The 16,517-nt window shown below is 36.6% G+C and overlaps 1 protein-coding gene across 1 annotated transcript; it reads left to right on the top strand.

Annotated features, from left to right (window-relative positions):
- The first annotated feature begins 6,644 nt into the window (after window positions 1-6,644).
- Window positions 6,645-16,517, top strand: LOC122279511. The gene is made up of 4 exons (XM_043090195.1): window positions 6,645-6,768; window positions 6,945-7,013; window positions 7,128-7,346; window positions 15,793-16,517. The coding sequence occupies exons 1-4, from the start codon at window positions 6,645-6,647 to the stop codon at window positions 16,515-16,517; spliced, it is 1,137 nt and encodes a 378-aa protein (XP_042946129.1).

The raw sequence follows: 16,517 nt of genomic DNA, 5'->3' as shown, positions 1-16,517 counted from the left end.
CTTTAGCAATGAATTATAGTATGTTAATACATAAAAATTAAATAAAAACATGTTGCGTTTACATGACTCCAGAAGTTCTCGTCGTAAAAAGTACAGAGCCCAACAATTTGTGCACATGGTTTTGATGACAGACATTTAGCTTAGTTTGGATACAGATTATTTTATCTCGTTATTACAATTTTTTTAAAATTTTTATACAAAATATAATAAACAATTCAACTTTTTAAAATCTCAAAATAATAATAATATTAAAAAATAATATTTTATTTAACTTTAAATTTTTATTTAAAATCATCTCAACTTATTTCATTATTCAAATTAAGCCTAATTCATATCAGCCCGGACGTAGCCCACTTCATGTTCAGGCAAAACTTACAATAGGACCCGCCTCTGTCGGTTCAGGCTTAGAGTTGTGCGCCGGTCTCAAGCCCACTACAAATCATTTCTTTCACAGACAGGACCATTCCCAAAACAACCAAAACCTCAGGACCTTCGTGATTAGGGAACATGCCAAGTCAATGAAATGCAGTTCTTTGTACAAAAAAGTTGCCGTAACTAGAGCCCCATGGTCGTCTTCTCTTAAGAAGCATACTCTCTTGGCCCACCTCAGTTGACTTCAGAATGCTCTTTCCCAGAAGTCAGGATTTGAGTGGCAAATTGTCAGCGACTTAATACAACATTAATGGCCTATGTTGCAGAAAGTTCCATCCCTCCTTAAATGTTTCAAATATTAAACAAAAAAAAAATCAGCGTGCTGTTTTAAATTGTTGTAATTTACTCCAACTTGAAATCATAACCTTAATGTGTTTCTTGGTTTGAATCCTTAAAAATTGCGTGTATGACTCAAGCGCCTAAAAAAGAGAGCCTTAGGAAATCTAGCAACTCTTATTGCAATTGGAAAACAGTGGACTGAAGAACCAAAAGTAAAACGTACGGGACTAGATCGAAGTAGATAAAGCCGTAACTTTTTAGACAATAAATTGGGCAACCAAGACTTGACCCAAACAAGACGTATATGACTATACGATGAACTAGTCGTTATCACTACCAGTTCACTCTTCGCCTCGAAATCGTCCTTTCCGAAGACAATTTTTCAGTAACTTTCTTTGGACCTTCAGGGTACCTGTCGTGGGGCAGTGACAGATTGAGCCTATGTTCATGCATTGGTTGGAATTTCCAATCAAAAGTACAACATATGGGCTATTTTACGAAACTCCGAGAAGGCTACAATTAACCAATTACCAATATATATATATATATATATATATATGAAAAATTCTTTTTATCATACTCATACTTCACACATTATTTATTTTAATTTTTTTTATTTTTTCTACATTAAATATGTAGTGTGTGGATGATAAATTAAATAATTCAATTAGTTTAATAAGAATAAAATGAAATAAAAAATAAAAAAATAAAAAATAATATTTTAATATATAAAGTGTGTGATATATAATAATGTGTAGCATTACTCTATATATATTTATGGAATTGCCCAACATCAGTCAAGGACCCTAACAGCATCTGGTAAAAAAAAAGGGAAAAAAAAAAGAAAAAAGAAAAAGGACTCCGATGACTATTAATTGGAGTAGTTTTCTTTTAGGTAACGATCAGACGGCATGACAATAATGACACGAGGGCAATTGAGGTAATGCAAGTTGACAGTTTTCCCACACAGAGGCAGACTAGGCAGTACTCTACCTTTACCTACGACAACGAGGATATCTAGGGAATAGTCCTCAAATATATCCAAAGTCCCATGAGAAACAAAATTATTATGATTATGTTGGGTTTCTTTAACTACTTATGATCTTGTACTTGATCAGGTTGGCGATTAGATTATTTGGGTGTCTGTCGTCCATTGGGCTTTGCAAGGGGTTTCCATCACCCAGTGCCCACCAATGCATGGCAGCAGTAGTACAATCAGTCCTAAACATCGGAAAAAAGAGAGAGAGAAGAAGAAAAAGACAAAAAAAGTCATGTGTGGAGGAACCAGTCAGTAGACTCAGTACAAAGAGATGATAAAAACACAAGAGACGGAAAGAGTACTTGCATGTTTAGGACCACTGCAGGGAGAGGATACCAGACAGCATCGGTCATCAATTTAAGGCAAGTACTATGCCCTACCAAACTAACCCTGAGTGCATAAATTGAAGAGTAATGACAGTGTTATCACTATTTTATTATTATTTTTTTAAAATTTTTTAAAATTTTTTTAATTTAATAATTAAAAAAATAATTATTAATAAAATTATATATTTTTTTAATTTTTCTTAATAATTAAATATATTAAAAAAATACTTTAAAAAAATACATTATAGTAAAATACTGATAACTCTACCATTACCCTAAATTCAAACCTCTCTCTCATCTACATCATGTGCTGTTTCCTAACAAGTACGCACAACGACAGCTGGCTGCACGCGAACATGAAAGAAATGACAACGTCAGATGTTCCATCACCCAATCAAAGGGAGAGAGAGTGAATTTTTACACTTTTTAGACGGTAAAATGGCTCAGAACCAAAGGATATATACAGCATCCTTTAATACAGGGAGAATATGAAATTAAGAAAAATGATTATCCAACGATTCCAACGTACAAAACTCACTGATTCTGTGTGTTTTTTTTATTTAATAATTAAAAAAGTGTTTTTAGATGATTTTATAAAGTTTTTAAAAAATAAATTTAAAATTTATTAAAAATATATATAAATTTAAAATTTATTAAAAATATATATAATTTTTTTTAAAAATAAATAATTTATTCGATAGTCACTATTAATAACTTTTATATATGATATAGAGGATCCTAAAATTAATGGGCAACCGTTATCTAATCTAGTTGTTCAAGAAAAGATGCTCTTGTCGATCTAGCATACTTCTTATATATCTAACCGGCCTACTTAATATTAAAGAGTAATGTCAATTATAAGTTTTAAATAAATAAATTATATATAAATGTTTTTGTAAAAAATAAATAAATCTTATTAGAAAATAATAATTTGTTTACATTTTTTTGGAATGGGATCCATTCTTTTTTATAAAATTACACAGAGTTTATCTATTTAAGAATTAAACAAATCATTTTTTAAAATTAATTTAAAAATGTTGTTTTTCTCGAATGTAGATAGGAAGAAATTTAACTAGCGTTCGCTTCTTGGTTTTTCTATATCATATACACATAAGCTTCTTAATATTATTAAAACAAAAATATTTATTTGTTGTCAGTTATTTATTATGAAAGTGCTTTTTTATTATTATCAAAATGAATCAATTTTTATCACAAATAACTCATTTTTTTTTATAATGTTTATAATGAAATTCATACTATTAAGAATAACATGATTTTTTCTAATGATGAACAAGCTAGTAAAACATAATCAAAATAATTTCAGGAGTATTTGGGTTAGTTTTACGCAATACCGCTCATCATCTCATAATATGATATTAAATGATTGAAAATTATTTATTATATTTTATTTATAAATTTATTATTTAATATCATATTATGGGATAATAAGATGATGATGAAAAAATAGAAAATAAATAATTTTTTTCTTTCGTATATAATGATTATAAATGGTACTAGTACTTCAGCTAGAACTTGCTCCAAAGTTTTTCTTGAATGATATTTTTTTTTTTTCTCTTTTGGGTAATTAATACTTAGTCTGCAAGCTGTTGATGGCTCCCAAGAGATATATTATTCATACGGTACGCAGGGTCTTTCATGTCAACGTCTTGATAATTTAAAGATATGAACCAACAGCCAGTGATTGAAGTAAATGTGGGAAACATTATTATTCCATCGCTAAGATACAACTACCAAATTCATCAGATGCATGCTCTGTCTGTGAAGCACTTTTGTTGTCATTCTCAATAAACATCGAAAAGTGAATCTCTCTCTCTCTCTGCATTTAGCGTCACAGGGAGAATCAATCGCCGATTAACAGAAATTGCACAATTAATTAATGCATCTGAAAGCATAAAGAACCTAAAAGTACGTAATGATCCATTCGCCACTAGCTTCATAGGTTCAATATATATATGTATATATATATATTTTTAACGTACTCTATGGTGAAGTGTTTACCTCAATACATAAAAAGCTTGTTATCACCATGTTTTTTTTCCTGGTCTTCATAAATATATATATCTAAATTCTTAATATTCTAGAGTAAAATATTTCATTAAATGAGGTAAAATGTAGTGTTAAGATTCGAAATCAATACCTATATATATATATATAATTAACAATGCACGATCAGCTTCCCATGTAATATTTAGCCTTGTTACAATCTTTATTCTCATCAACATTGACTCAGAAAGTTCAATCCTTAGCTTGCTAGGACCTCGACCACACTAAATCATGGCCATTTCATCAATACAGAAAAATAAAAAAGAAAAGGAAATTAGGAAAGGATAGGAAAGGGACGAAGGATATGGCATAAATAAAAGATGCCCCCACCTCCTTAATTCAACATCTGAAAAGATGTCCTTTCTGTGGTCCAGAAACTCTCTAGTTTCAGACAGCAATATTGATATCGTACTTACCCATATTGCATCAAGAGCTTTTAATTTTAAGGAGTTCAAAGACCTACCGGCCTTTTATATTAATTAGACAGTTCAGGTCTAATATCATTTAAATGTAGGAAAAAAATAAAAAAAAAATAAAAAGCTCACCATCCATTCATCCATCATATTGCTCATGATCATTAATTAAGGGTTATATATGTATGGAATATTTGAGGGTGTGGGTCTGCTTTTTTATCCTTCAAAGTGATGCATGCAGGCAAGCATGGTGCATGGGCTCTCTACTTGATCTCATTACGGCCACTTGCTAATTTTCCCTTTCTCTTCGTTTCTGCAAAAATATCTTTTCCAAATATTAAATTTGGAAAGGTGATCATCCAGCTTATGGCGTCGCATGTGAAAGGGTCAAAAATTAAAGAATGTTTGAAAAAACCTGTTTCATTACCTGATCTGCAGCCTCTTAGGTCAAGTACTCTCTCTCTCTCTCTCTCTCTCTCTCTCTCTCTCTCTCTCTCTCTCTCTCTCTCTCTATATATTCACTGCCTATAAATTTATTTGAATTGTGCACTTTGAACTCATCAATAATTTAATATTATATGCTGTTCCATTTAAGTGCTAGCTTTAGGTGAATTATTATTTATATATCAACCTAATAATAGAGAAATATTAAAGCTAGCTAGGCGCTATCGGTCGATCGTAAGGATCATCGAATTTTGATCTTATATGGTCCTGAGAAACTGCATGATCTAAGACAAAGAATTTAAATATAAAGGGTAGCCCGAATACCCACCGAATAAGGCTGCTTTTTTTTTTTTTTAAAAATTCATTTTTATATATTTTTAAAAATTCACAACATTACTAAAAAATATTTTCCTGGTAACTAAGTAAAATAAAATTTCGAGATACACTTTGGGTACCGAATTCATTTCTCAAATATAAAAGTCCCGACAAATACATGATGATCTGATCATACGTACGTACATTAAAAACTTTTGTTTAATGGAAGTATCAACTTTTCCTACGCCGTGACAATGCCACACGATGCGCCACCAAGATGGACGGAGCGAGAGTCTGTTTGGAGATGGACGCTGCTGTGGAACCGATCTGTGGAATCTGGATTGGCACGCCCAACCTTTGTTCCAGTTTGTACGTGAAGATAGAGTGTGAAACACTCCCCGCCTACTGCTCTAAATGCAGAGTTCAAGGCCATAATTTGCAGAAGTGTAAACGGAAAGAGGGGGCCAAGAACAATGGAGTTATAAACGGGAAAGAAAGGGAGGAATATAAAAAAATTTACCAGCTTCAGAATTTAACTAATGAAGAAGAAGGAGGAAAAGAAAAAGAGCCCTTATCGCAGCTGAAACTGGTTGAAATTGAAGGTGCTGGTCCGAGTGGTTTAAAGATGAATAATACCGTGAGGTTACAAAGGGAAGCAGGAACCTGTCTACTGGAAATGGAAATGGAAAAACCAATTAAACAGGCTGAAGACGTAGAGACCGAAACAGGGGATAAAGAATTAGTGGTGTGGTCAGAAATGGGGGAAGTAGCTAACGGGGAAAATGGTGAGAATAATGAACCAGTTATCATTGAACTGCCGAGTTGCCGAACGGAAATGGGGGAGGCAGCTAACGGGGAAAATGGTGAGAATAATTACCCAATAATTATTGAATTGCTGGAATGCCGAAATACTGAACCAATGTTTGCCGAACCATCCCAAGAGACAGAGACTGGAATTCTGAGAATGGGGACCAACTCGGCTACAGGGAATAAACTAATAACAGAAGGGCCTTTGACGGAAAGAGAAGAGGTGCAAGATCATGCTAACAGGGAGGCAAATACAGTGGAACTGTGGTCGTATGAAAGGGAACAGGAAGCAGTGATGGGAAACACTGAAAATCAAGTAACGGAAGTTCAAGGCAATTCTCGTGAAACACCGGAACTCTCACCGATAGGGGAACAGACTGCGAATTTGCTCATTTGATCAGATGGGGATGCCATTATGGGTAGTGATGAAATAAGTGTGGAAATGGTGCCGGAAACCATGCCAAAAGAAATGTTTGCTCAAGAGTTACAAAATACCGGACAAGGGGACCAATATAATTCGGAAATATGCAAGATGGTAGGGCCGAAGAAAGTTACTCGGAACCAGAAAATGAAATTGCGGAACACTTGAGTAAAAATAAACAATATCCATCGGAGAGTGATGAAATAAAGGAGAAAACTCAAGGAAAGGGTAGGAAAAAACTCAGAAGCTCAACTCGGGTTCCCCGCAAGCCCGTATGCTTGGATCTATGAATTGTAGTCCATTATATTGGAATATCCGGGGCCTCAAATCGTCTCGGATAAGATTGGGTAAGTTGGTTGGGAAGTTGAAATTAAATTTAATTATGCTTGCTGAACCTTTTGCAGATGAGAATAGGTTGGATATGTTGAAAAATAGACTGAAGTTTGAATACAGTTTCTCCAATCAGTGTGCTGGTAGGAAACTTTGGGTGCTTTGGGGAGGTGGCTTACATATCACAATCACTAATTTCAGCTCCCAACACATCACCATTTCTTTGGTTATAAATTTCCAACGTTATTTCATATCAGTAGTTTATGCCAGATGTAGTTATTTGGAAAGGCGAGAACTTTGGAGGTCGTTACAATTGGATGCCGTGCAAGACACTCCTTGGCTATGCCTTGGAGATTTCAACATTATTCGCAGGGAGGAGGAGAGAAGAGGCGGGAGACCTCGTTTGAGGATTGTTATGGATGATTTTAATGAGTTTATTGATACTTGTGGACTCTTGGAAATGAAGTTGGTAGGAAGTAAATTCCCCATCCCGAGTGACCAGAGGAGCTCCACCGGGATAATACCCCATCCCGGCTTGGGGTCGTGATACACACGCACCCGTAAGACCACTTACGCCAATACACAGGCTTTTCACACATAAACAAAAATCCACGTGCATGAACCATGTAATGCCATATCAATGCATAAAAAAATAACCAACCAACATAAAACAATAAAACAAGTAACTCCGTCCTCCATCCATCCGACCCCCGAACTCCTCGGACTCAGTCCGGAATCAACCAACCAACAGATAAAATAAATTGAATGAGCAATATATATTTAAATCTGAAAATAGGGTTTGGAAAATACTTACAGCGCTATACGGTAATTTTAGAAAACAAGCGGCGTTGCAAACGGCGGCGGAAAAGCAACGTCACAGTGAAAATTCACTGCGGCCGTGGGTTTGAAAAACCCACTTTTGAACGGGGACAAACTAGGACATGAAATTGATAGGGAATGGTCTAGGGATGGTTGTGAAGCTATTGGAAGTGATGAATGGCCGTGGGTGGCGGCGGAATCGCCGGAAATGGCCGGAAAACGCAAATCGGAAACTAAGCTCGTAGGAGCTGTTCCGGTGGTCGTTGGAGGCCGGAAATGAGTGGGTTAGGACGGTAAGGGACCGGTGATGAAGTGGTGAAGAAATGGTGGCCGGAGGTGGAGCGACGGCGGCGGTCTGGGCTGAAAACAGCTCCGGCCGTGGGTGAGGAGAGAGAAGAGAGAGAGAGAGACCGGGGGGGCTCGAGCGGGAAGAGAGAAGAAAAAAAGAAAAGAAAGAAAAAAAAAAGAAAAAGGAAGGAAAAAAAGGAAAGAAGGAAAAAGAAAAAAGAAAAAAAAGAAAAAGGAAAAAGAAGAGAAAAAGGAAAGAGCTGCAGGGAAAGGATGAGGTCCAATTCTCACTCCGGGAAAACAAAACGAACCGCCGAAAAGGGATTAAAAACCACAAAACAACTTAAAGAAATAAAACACAACATCAAATAAATAAAACCAATTTAAAATACATTAATTTAAAATAAATAACCCAATATATTAATTAAATTAAAAACAACCCTTCAGTGAAAATACACGTAAAAGCGGGTCATCACATCCTCCCCCCTTAAAAAAAAATTTCGTCCTCGAAATTTACAAGATCAACCATCAGCGCCAAAAAGATACAAGATACAATTCTGAACCTAATTGAGAGATACATATCATCGACAACTCCCAACAAATCCAATGGTTATTATCTTCACACCATAAATTACTAATATCAACGACGTCTTTGCTTTATCTTCCAAACTTTCATTCCATTCCAACTTTGGTAATCTAACAGCCACTTCCAAAGTTAACCATTCATAAACCAAATTGCACGACCAAAAGATTAATCTCCCATTAAAACTTCGAATCACTACTAATTCTTCAAAATCAACACAAATTTTGAACTTCTAAGAATCTCCAAAAATCATGCTTTCGCGCGCACTCTGATAATTCACCAAAATACGTAAAGGCTATATCCTCAAAAATTAATATCATGAAGAACAAGCTCAATCCACACCTAATCACAAGAAAACTTTTACCACCTTTCCATAGAGAATCATATACTTTCAAAAACCACAAATCTCCACTCCTTCCTCGGTTGGCCATCGCTGCCCCAAACGAAAATCAAGATTCCACAAAAATATATCCATTGATTGATGACAGAAACCAGTACTAAACAACCTCCAGGCCCCAATTTGAAAACACATAATATCATCCCAAAATACACGTCTCTTGTAAAGATAAGAAACTTCTCCAAAAGGCCCAAGTCCTTCCCGGCCAACCAACGAGAGCGCCTATAACTTCTATCTGATATCCCATACTTCAAACTCATTACCTATATGAATAACATCTAATCTTGCAATAATAACTCACCATAAACTACCATTGACTTTACCTAGACATAATCGAAACGCTCTTGGTAACTCACCACCTACTTGTACTCTCAAAAACTCTAGTTTTAGCACAACTAATTCCTTTAATAACACTTCACAAAAACATCTCAAGACAGGCCATACTGTTTAAATCATCAATCCATCAAAACTATTAAACAACACTCATGGATCCTAATGCTTTATTACTTCACACGTATGATTATGCTACCCACCGTTGATGCACAAGTTTCAACTTCCAAGATTTATTACTTCATACACCACACATGGTGACCTAACGATCTCTTTTCAAGCTATATAACCATATCCCCAATTCTCCCAACTAGATACTTGATCTCCAAAGAAAAGTATAGCCTCACCAATTTAAATTCCTATAACTTCAAGTTACAATGAATTCTTGAAGATAGTCTCAACAATTCATGCCAACCATCACTCCAATTGGTAACCCACTTCAATTGTACATTCCATTCAACTTACCAAACAACTCAAAGTTATGATCTATTGAATTTAATACTATAACATCTAATCCACTTTAGTACTCACCAAAGCCACTTCTCTCAAGCCAAAAAGAGACTAGGATTTGTACTCTCCGAAATCCATACACCCTCACCACCACTATAAATGGATCTCATGTACCCTTAGCTAAGATCAATAATCATTCTAACGTATAAGTGATCCATCACTTCCATTTCCAACATCCGTACCTTATCCTCAAAATAAACAAAAATTCATTTTCCAAAACCTGCATCATCTATTATCCTCAACTCGGTATGAATCAATCTTAAAACTTGTCACTATAACCTCGAGCTATAACAATTATTGCCAACCAACATTCCATTGAGTAACACGTTTCGACTGAACACTCCAATCGATTCACCACTATCACGTGTCGATCTCAGACGTCCTTAGCCGAAACCAAAAGTCATTCCAACACACAAATAGTCTATTACTACTATTTCCAACATCTCGACTTATATCTGCAAATCAACATGAATCATTCCTATATTTGCTTAACTTATACCCTTAACATCAGCAAATAGTTATCACTTAAAGCTTTATACTGAAAATGACCTTAAACCTACTAATAATCCGTTCCTAAAAGTCTCCAGAACATGAGGTCTCAACTTCAGTCGAATTCAATACCAACAATTAAACTATTGTTTCCAAAACCTCGATGGATCTATTTCTTCCCAACCGATAAAAATCATTTCCTAAAATCTATTACTACAACCTCGAGTTAACAATAATTATTTTCTAAACTAACTCGATATCTTCAATCCTCAAAGAAATTTACTCTAGAAAAATTCTCATATCAATAACCCAACTCCAATCAACCCCATTTTTAATGATTACAAACTAATCACTCACTAGAGTAGATCAAGCTACAGCACTAAGTCTGTAAAACTAAGAACTCGATTCTTATTATAAATCAGTTCTTCGACTCTGCAATTCTAAAACCTTAAATCAAATAAGAATCATCTTTCGAAACTTCTAAGATCAAAGAACTTACATCCCATAATAGAACAATCGACTCCCAAATCTTTCAAATTCTAAAACATTAATAGATAATAAATTATTTTCTAAAATTCTCAAGATTGGTGGCTTTAATCCAAATCATTCACCTTAAAAGCTTGTAAAATCTAAAGCCCTAATTGTCACCAAATTACTCATCCAAATCACGAAATCTAAACTCGAAATTGAATTATTTCGCCCCAAAGCTTGTCGAACCTAACACCTTAATTACCATAAACTTATTTCCCTAAAATCTATAAGGCCCCAAACTTTAAAACTTTGCTGAAACTTCTTAAAATCTAACATCAAAATTGTTGAACTTACAACCTACTACGTTATAGACCATTTCATAAACTCCACGGAACCAAAGAACTCAATTATTCTACTTCCCCAAAAGATCACCCAGATCATGCCACTCTCTCTAAGCCTCGATAACAAAAATAAACCACGCAAGACGTTCATCACTAAAGATTAGATTAAACCCCTACCTGCCATGACTCCAGCATTCTGAGTCTCCGCAACCTCGCCTCCAACGGTACCAAGAGTTACTGCGTACATTCGAGCCCGAGCTAAAAAGCCCCTGGTTAGTTCTACCACTGCGACGAGTTCCACAGCTTTCTTGAACTCGACTAGGGCACTCACGATCTATATGCCCCGTCTGATCGCATTCAAAACATTGGTTACTACCCAGACGACACTCGCCTCCGTGAGCTCTATTATATCTTCCACAAACTGGCACTCGTCCTCCCATACGCACTCCTGAGGACGCTTGTGGTCGAGTCCCGATCCGCTGAACAAACTTCTGAGGCGAACCCGAACTACTTCCTTCACCAGTAAAACTCCGCCTCTTTTGTCCTGGAGGGGAGCCCATTCTCAAATTATTCTCTCGCTCCACAAGAGTTGCCACATCCACTAAATCCTGAAAAGTTGTAATACAGTGGCAAACTACCATTTTGCATAAATCTGGTCGCAAACCTTAAATAAAATCCCCTTAAACATATCCTTAAAGTTCGTTGAACCTACACTCTCCTATACTATAGCCTTGTTACAAAAATTCTACAAAACCTTGACCTCAATCATCTTAAGCGACTTAAAGCTAATTCCTCTCCTCATTGCTACGTGAGTTCCCACCTTCAAAGATTGCCTAAACCATGACATTCCCTTCAGACCTCAACATCATACAAGCAAGCCACATCGCTAAAAATTCAAGCCTACTACACTAATTGTTCATGCCTAATAATAGTATCCTCGATTATACCGCCTGCCTGCCACAGCACAACCTTTGACCCCCTTTAAGAAAAACAAATAAAACCATCATAAAACCAAAAACCAAAACCAACACCACACAGCAAGAAACAAAAGAAACCAGCTTGCAAAAACATAACTAAATAAATACAAACAAACAAACAAGCTCAAACAAATAAAACAAATAAAACTACTATACTTAACATAATTTTTAAAACACAACTTTAAAAAGCATTCTGGTACTGCCTACGGGACATGTGGTTTTACCCAGAGCCAAACCGCTCTGATACCACCTGTGACGCCCCCAAATCCCCACGCCCGAACACGGGGAAATCGAGACGTCCGGATGGTGACAACCCGGGTCACCATCCCATCGACGGGTGCCAAGTGTGTGCAAAAGCAACAAATATGCACAGAAGAACACGCAGCGAATAACGAAAGTCATAACTAAGTACCAGAATTTTCTTAACGTAATACAAGCTGTTTAAAACATACATAAATAAAATATTACAAAACACGCATATAATAAAATATCAAATACAAGGCATGACATCAGCAACCCGGCGGAGCCGCATCCTCGGGCTCAGCCTCCTCCTCCTCCTCCTCGAACTCTGCACCAAAAGCTACGGAACGAAAAATGGTACCGCAGGTAAGTAAAACCCCAACACTACCAGATAATAACACATATAGAACTCAAACAATATGCATGAACCATGCCCAAAGCACAAAACCCAAAGACACAGTTTTCCACACACGCCAAAAACCCATTTGGCCCAAAAACACATCCTTTCCGGAAAACACGCCAAAGTCACATTTTATCCGTATGCACCATGACCTCCCCTAGGGGTCATCCGCACACCCTGGCTCCAGTGCCACACCGCAGAGTACCACCACGCATGTGACACCTAACGAGCGATGTCCAGTTTCGTGCCCCGCACGTTCGTAGCCAAGCATCCTCTAGCCCTCACCAGCGAAGGGCCACGGAGTCGGTGCGTAGAGCGATGCCCGGTTCCGCGCCCGGCGCGTTCGTAGCCAAGCAACCCCTAGCCCCCGCTCCCGTCGTCTAGCGACAACTCAGGGGACATCACTCAGTTTATTCCGCTCCCGAGTGACCAGAGGAGCTCCACCGGGATAATACCCCATCCCGGCTTGGGGTCGTGATACACACGCACCCGTAAGACCACTTACGCCAATACACAGGCTTTTCACACATAAACAAAAACCCACGTGCATGCACCATGTAATGCCATATCAATGCATAAAAAAATAACCAACCAACATAAAACAATAAAACAAGTAACTCCGTCCTCCATCCATCCGACCCCCGAACTCCTCGGACTCAGTCCGGAATCAACCAACCAACAGATAAAATAAATTGAATGAGCAATATATATTTAAATCTGAAAATAGGGTTTGGAAAATACTTACAGCGCTATACGGTAATTTTAGAAAACAAGCGGTATTGCAAACGGCGGCGGAAAAGCAACGTCACAGTGAAAATTCATTGCGGCCGTGGGTTTGAAAAACCCACTTTTGAACGGGGACAAACTAGGACACAAAATTGATAGGGAATGGTCTAGGGATGGTTGTGAAGCTATTGGAAGTGATGAACGGCCGTGGGTGGCGGCGGAATCGCCGGAAATGGCCGGAAAATGCAAATCAAAAACTAAGCTCGTAGGAGCTGTTCCGGTGGTCGTTGGAGGCCGGAAATGGGTGGGTTAGGACGGTAAGGGACCGGTGATGAAGTGGTGAAGAAATGGTGGCCGGAGGTGGAGCGACGGCGGCGGTCTGGGCTGAAAACAGCTCCGTCCGTGGGTGAGGAGAGAGAAGAGAGAGAGAGACCGGGGGGGCTCGAGCGGGAAGAGAGAAGAAAAAAAGAAAAGAAAGAAAAAAAAAAAGAAAAAGGAAGGAAAAAAAGGAAAGAAGGAAAAAGAAAAAAGAAAAAAAAAAGAAAAAGGAAAAAGAAGAGAAAAAGGAAAGAGCTGCAGGGAAAGGATGAGGTCCAATCCTCACTCCGGGAAAACAAAACGAACCGCCGAAAAGGGATTAAAAACCACAAAACAACTTAAAGAAATAAAACAGAACATCAAATAAATAAAACCAATTTAAAATACATTAATTTAAAATAAATAACCCAATATATTAATTAAATTAAAAACAACCCTTCAGTGAAAATACACGTAAAAGCGGGTCATCACAACATCAACCATGCTTTAAATCATCAAACTAAAGTCACCAAAATCACAAAATAACATTTGGAGTTTTTGGTTTTACACTTAGTCCAAAAACAGAAACTTTTTCCTCAACTAGTTTTGATAAATCTCTTGATCTATGACTTATAAATATATGATCTTCAAACCAAACCATTACATGGTTTAAAAAGATGTCCTAAAACATATACAAGCTTCTAATTCAAGATCAAATGGTTAGAAATTAACCAAAACATAAATTTAGCCAAGAATATTCACACTTTGGCTTATCTGAATATCTCTTTACATAAAATTTCATATATTTGAAACTAACATCAAATATCTTCAAAATAATAATATAACATGTATATAAGATGTTTAGGATCCTCCAATAAAATTAACAAAGTCATTAGAATAGGTTTAGACCACCAAAGAGTTAAACTTTCTCAAAACAGAAACTGTTTTTCCTCTTCCAGTTTCTAAGTTTCTAAATCTAAGAAAATCTTTCATCAAAACCTTTAATCCTGCAAAAATCCTCAACCAATAGTCATATATACATGTTAACAATACTCCATAAAAATTTCGGACCAATATCTATCCATTAGCTTGGTCAAAAACTCCAAACTATAACATATTCTCCAGTTTATCTCCCAGAATGACCTGTCTATAGTTTACACAATATTTGACTGACCAAATGATCTTCAAATGGGGCAAATAAGATATCCATGTAAACTAGACTCAAAAAGGAACAACTTATATGAAGGAGAATTTATGATAAAACACTTACAAAAGCTTCGAAATGGGTGTACAAAAGACCTCCTAAAAGCTGTCCGAGAGAGAGTGTTTGATATTCTTTTAATGGAAAGTGTAAATGAAGATAATTTCGTGGGGAGAGGTGGCTGGAGATACTTATGGATGAGATATGGAAGAGATGAGGCTGGAGTTGAGAGTTGAGTGTAGTTTTCTCCTACCCAAAAAAAATCTATAAATGATTATCTTATAATATTCTATCCAATAATATCTAAAAAAAATCAACTTAAGATATTTTTATCTAATAATATCTATCAACTCAAAATATTTTTACCCAATAATATTCACGAAAATTACCTCAAGATATTTCTTTTTATCCAATAATATCTACAGTTTTGAACAGACGTTTTGTCCGAAAATATGAAAAAATGTTATTGCGCCATAAGACTTTAAATAATCCTCCGAGTCTAATGGCACAAACCATAATACATTTTGACACTTCTAACTATCTCCAATAATAAAAAATACACTTATGATACCATAGTAAATAATAACACTAACTATATAGTTAAACAAAAACTTATACGATTAATGGATTCGTGAAAACTTATGAGGTTTTCACAAGGTTCCTAAAGTTAATAGAAATTTCACAATTGAATTTCTAGCGGGCCGTTACACTTTGTCCCCTTACTTGTTCATTCTAGTTCAAGAAATACTATCTCGATTGATAAAACATAATTTTGAACTGGAGAAAATTGCACCTTACTCCCACCCTCGGGGCACACCCCTGGTCTCCCATTTATTTTATGCTGATGATATAGTGGTCTTTGCAAACGGGGGTAGAGCCTCCCTGCAAACCATTTCTGACATATTTGCCTTGTATGAAAGCTGGTCGGGGCAAGTGGTTAGTAAGGAGAAATCATCAATTTTTTTCCCCAAGTATGTCAATTCGGCCCGAAAAAGAAATCTTCTTCAGTTGACCTCCTTCTCGGAATGCCTTTTTCCGGTTAAATATCTGGGTGTCCCTCTCTTTAGTGGAAGGGTAAATGTGTCTTATTTTGAGGATTTACTGAACCGTATTCGTGATCGTCTAGAGGGGTGGCAAAATAGGCTCCTATCAGCTGGTGCTCGTCTCCTTTTACTACACCATGTGGTATCAAGCATTCTGGTCCATCTACTCTCAGTGGTTCATGCTCCCAAGAAAGTGGTCTCCTCGCTAAACAGGATCATGAGTAATTTTTTCTGGGGTACCTCAAATGGCAAACAGAAGCGTAAATGGGTGGCTTGGCAAAAGGTTTGTATGCTGACCAAGGAAGGGGGACTGGGCCTAAGAAAATTTGAAGAAGTTCAGTCTTCACTATTCATGAAGCTTGCTTCGAATCTGTTGTCCCGTGTCTCTCTATGGGCAAATTTTTTCAGGAAGAAATACTGTAAAGGAGAGCATGTGACTTTAGTTGATAACACTAAACGATCACCTCTTTGGAAATGTATAATGACCATGGTTCCGAATATTATTAATAATGCTTGGTGGCGGATTAAGGAATGA

This window comes from Carya illinoinensis, chromosome 10 (assembly GCF_018687715.1).
Source record: "Carya illinoinensis cultivar Pawnee chromosome 10, C.illinoinensisPawnee_v1, whole genome shotgun sequence".
NCBI classification, from domain to species: domain Eukaryota; kingdom Viridiplantae; phylum Streptophyta; class Magnoliopsida; order Fagales; family Juglandaceae; genus Carya; species Carya illinoinensis.
Note: the sequence above shows the minus strand (reverse complement) of the source record. Positions and strands in the feature narration are given on the sequence as shown.

Excerpts from the sequence above, each read along its gene's own strand:
- LOC122279511 (XM_043090195.1), top strand. The coding sequence starts at position 6,645 with ATGCAAGATGGTAGGGCCGAAGAAAGTTACTCGGAACCAGAAAATGAA. Across the intron at positions 7,014-7,127 it reads TTTCTCCAATCAGTGTGCTG|TAGTTTATGCCAGATGTAGT; the intron begins GTAGGAAACTTT and ends ATTTCATATCAG. Across the intron at positions 7,347-15,792 it reads GGAAATGAAGTTGGTAGGAA|TGGTCTTTGCAAACGGGGGT; the intron begins GTAAATTCCCCA and ends CTGATGATATAG.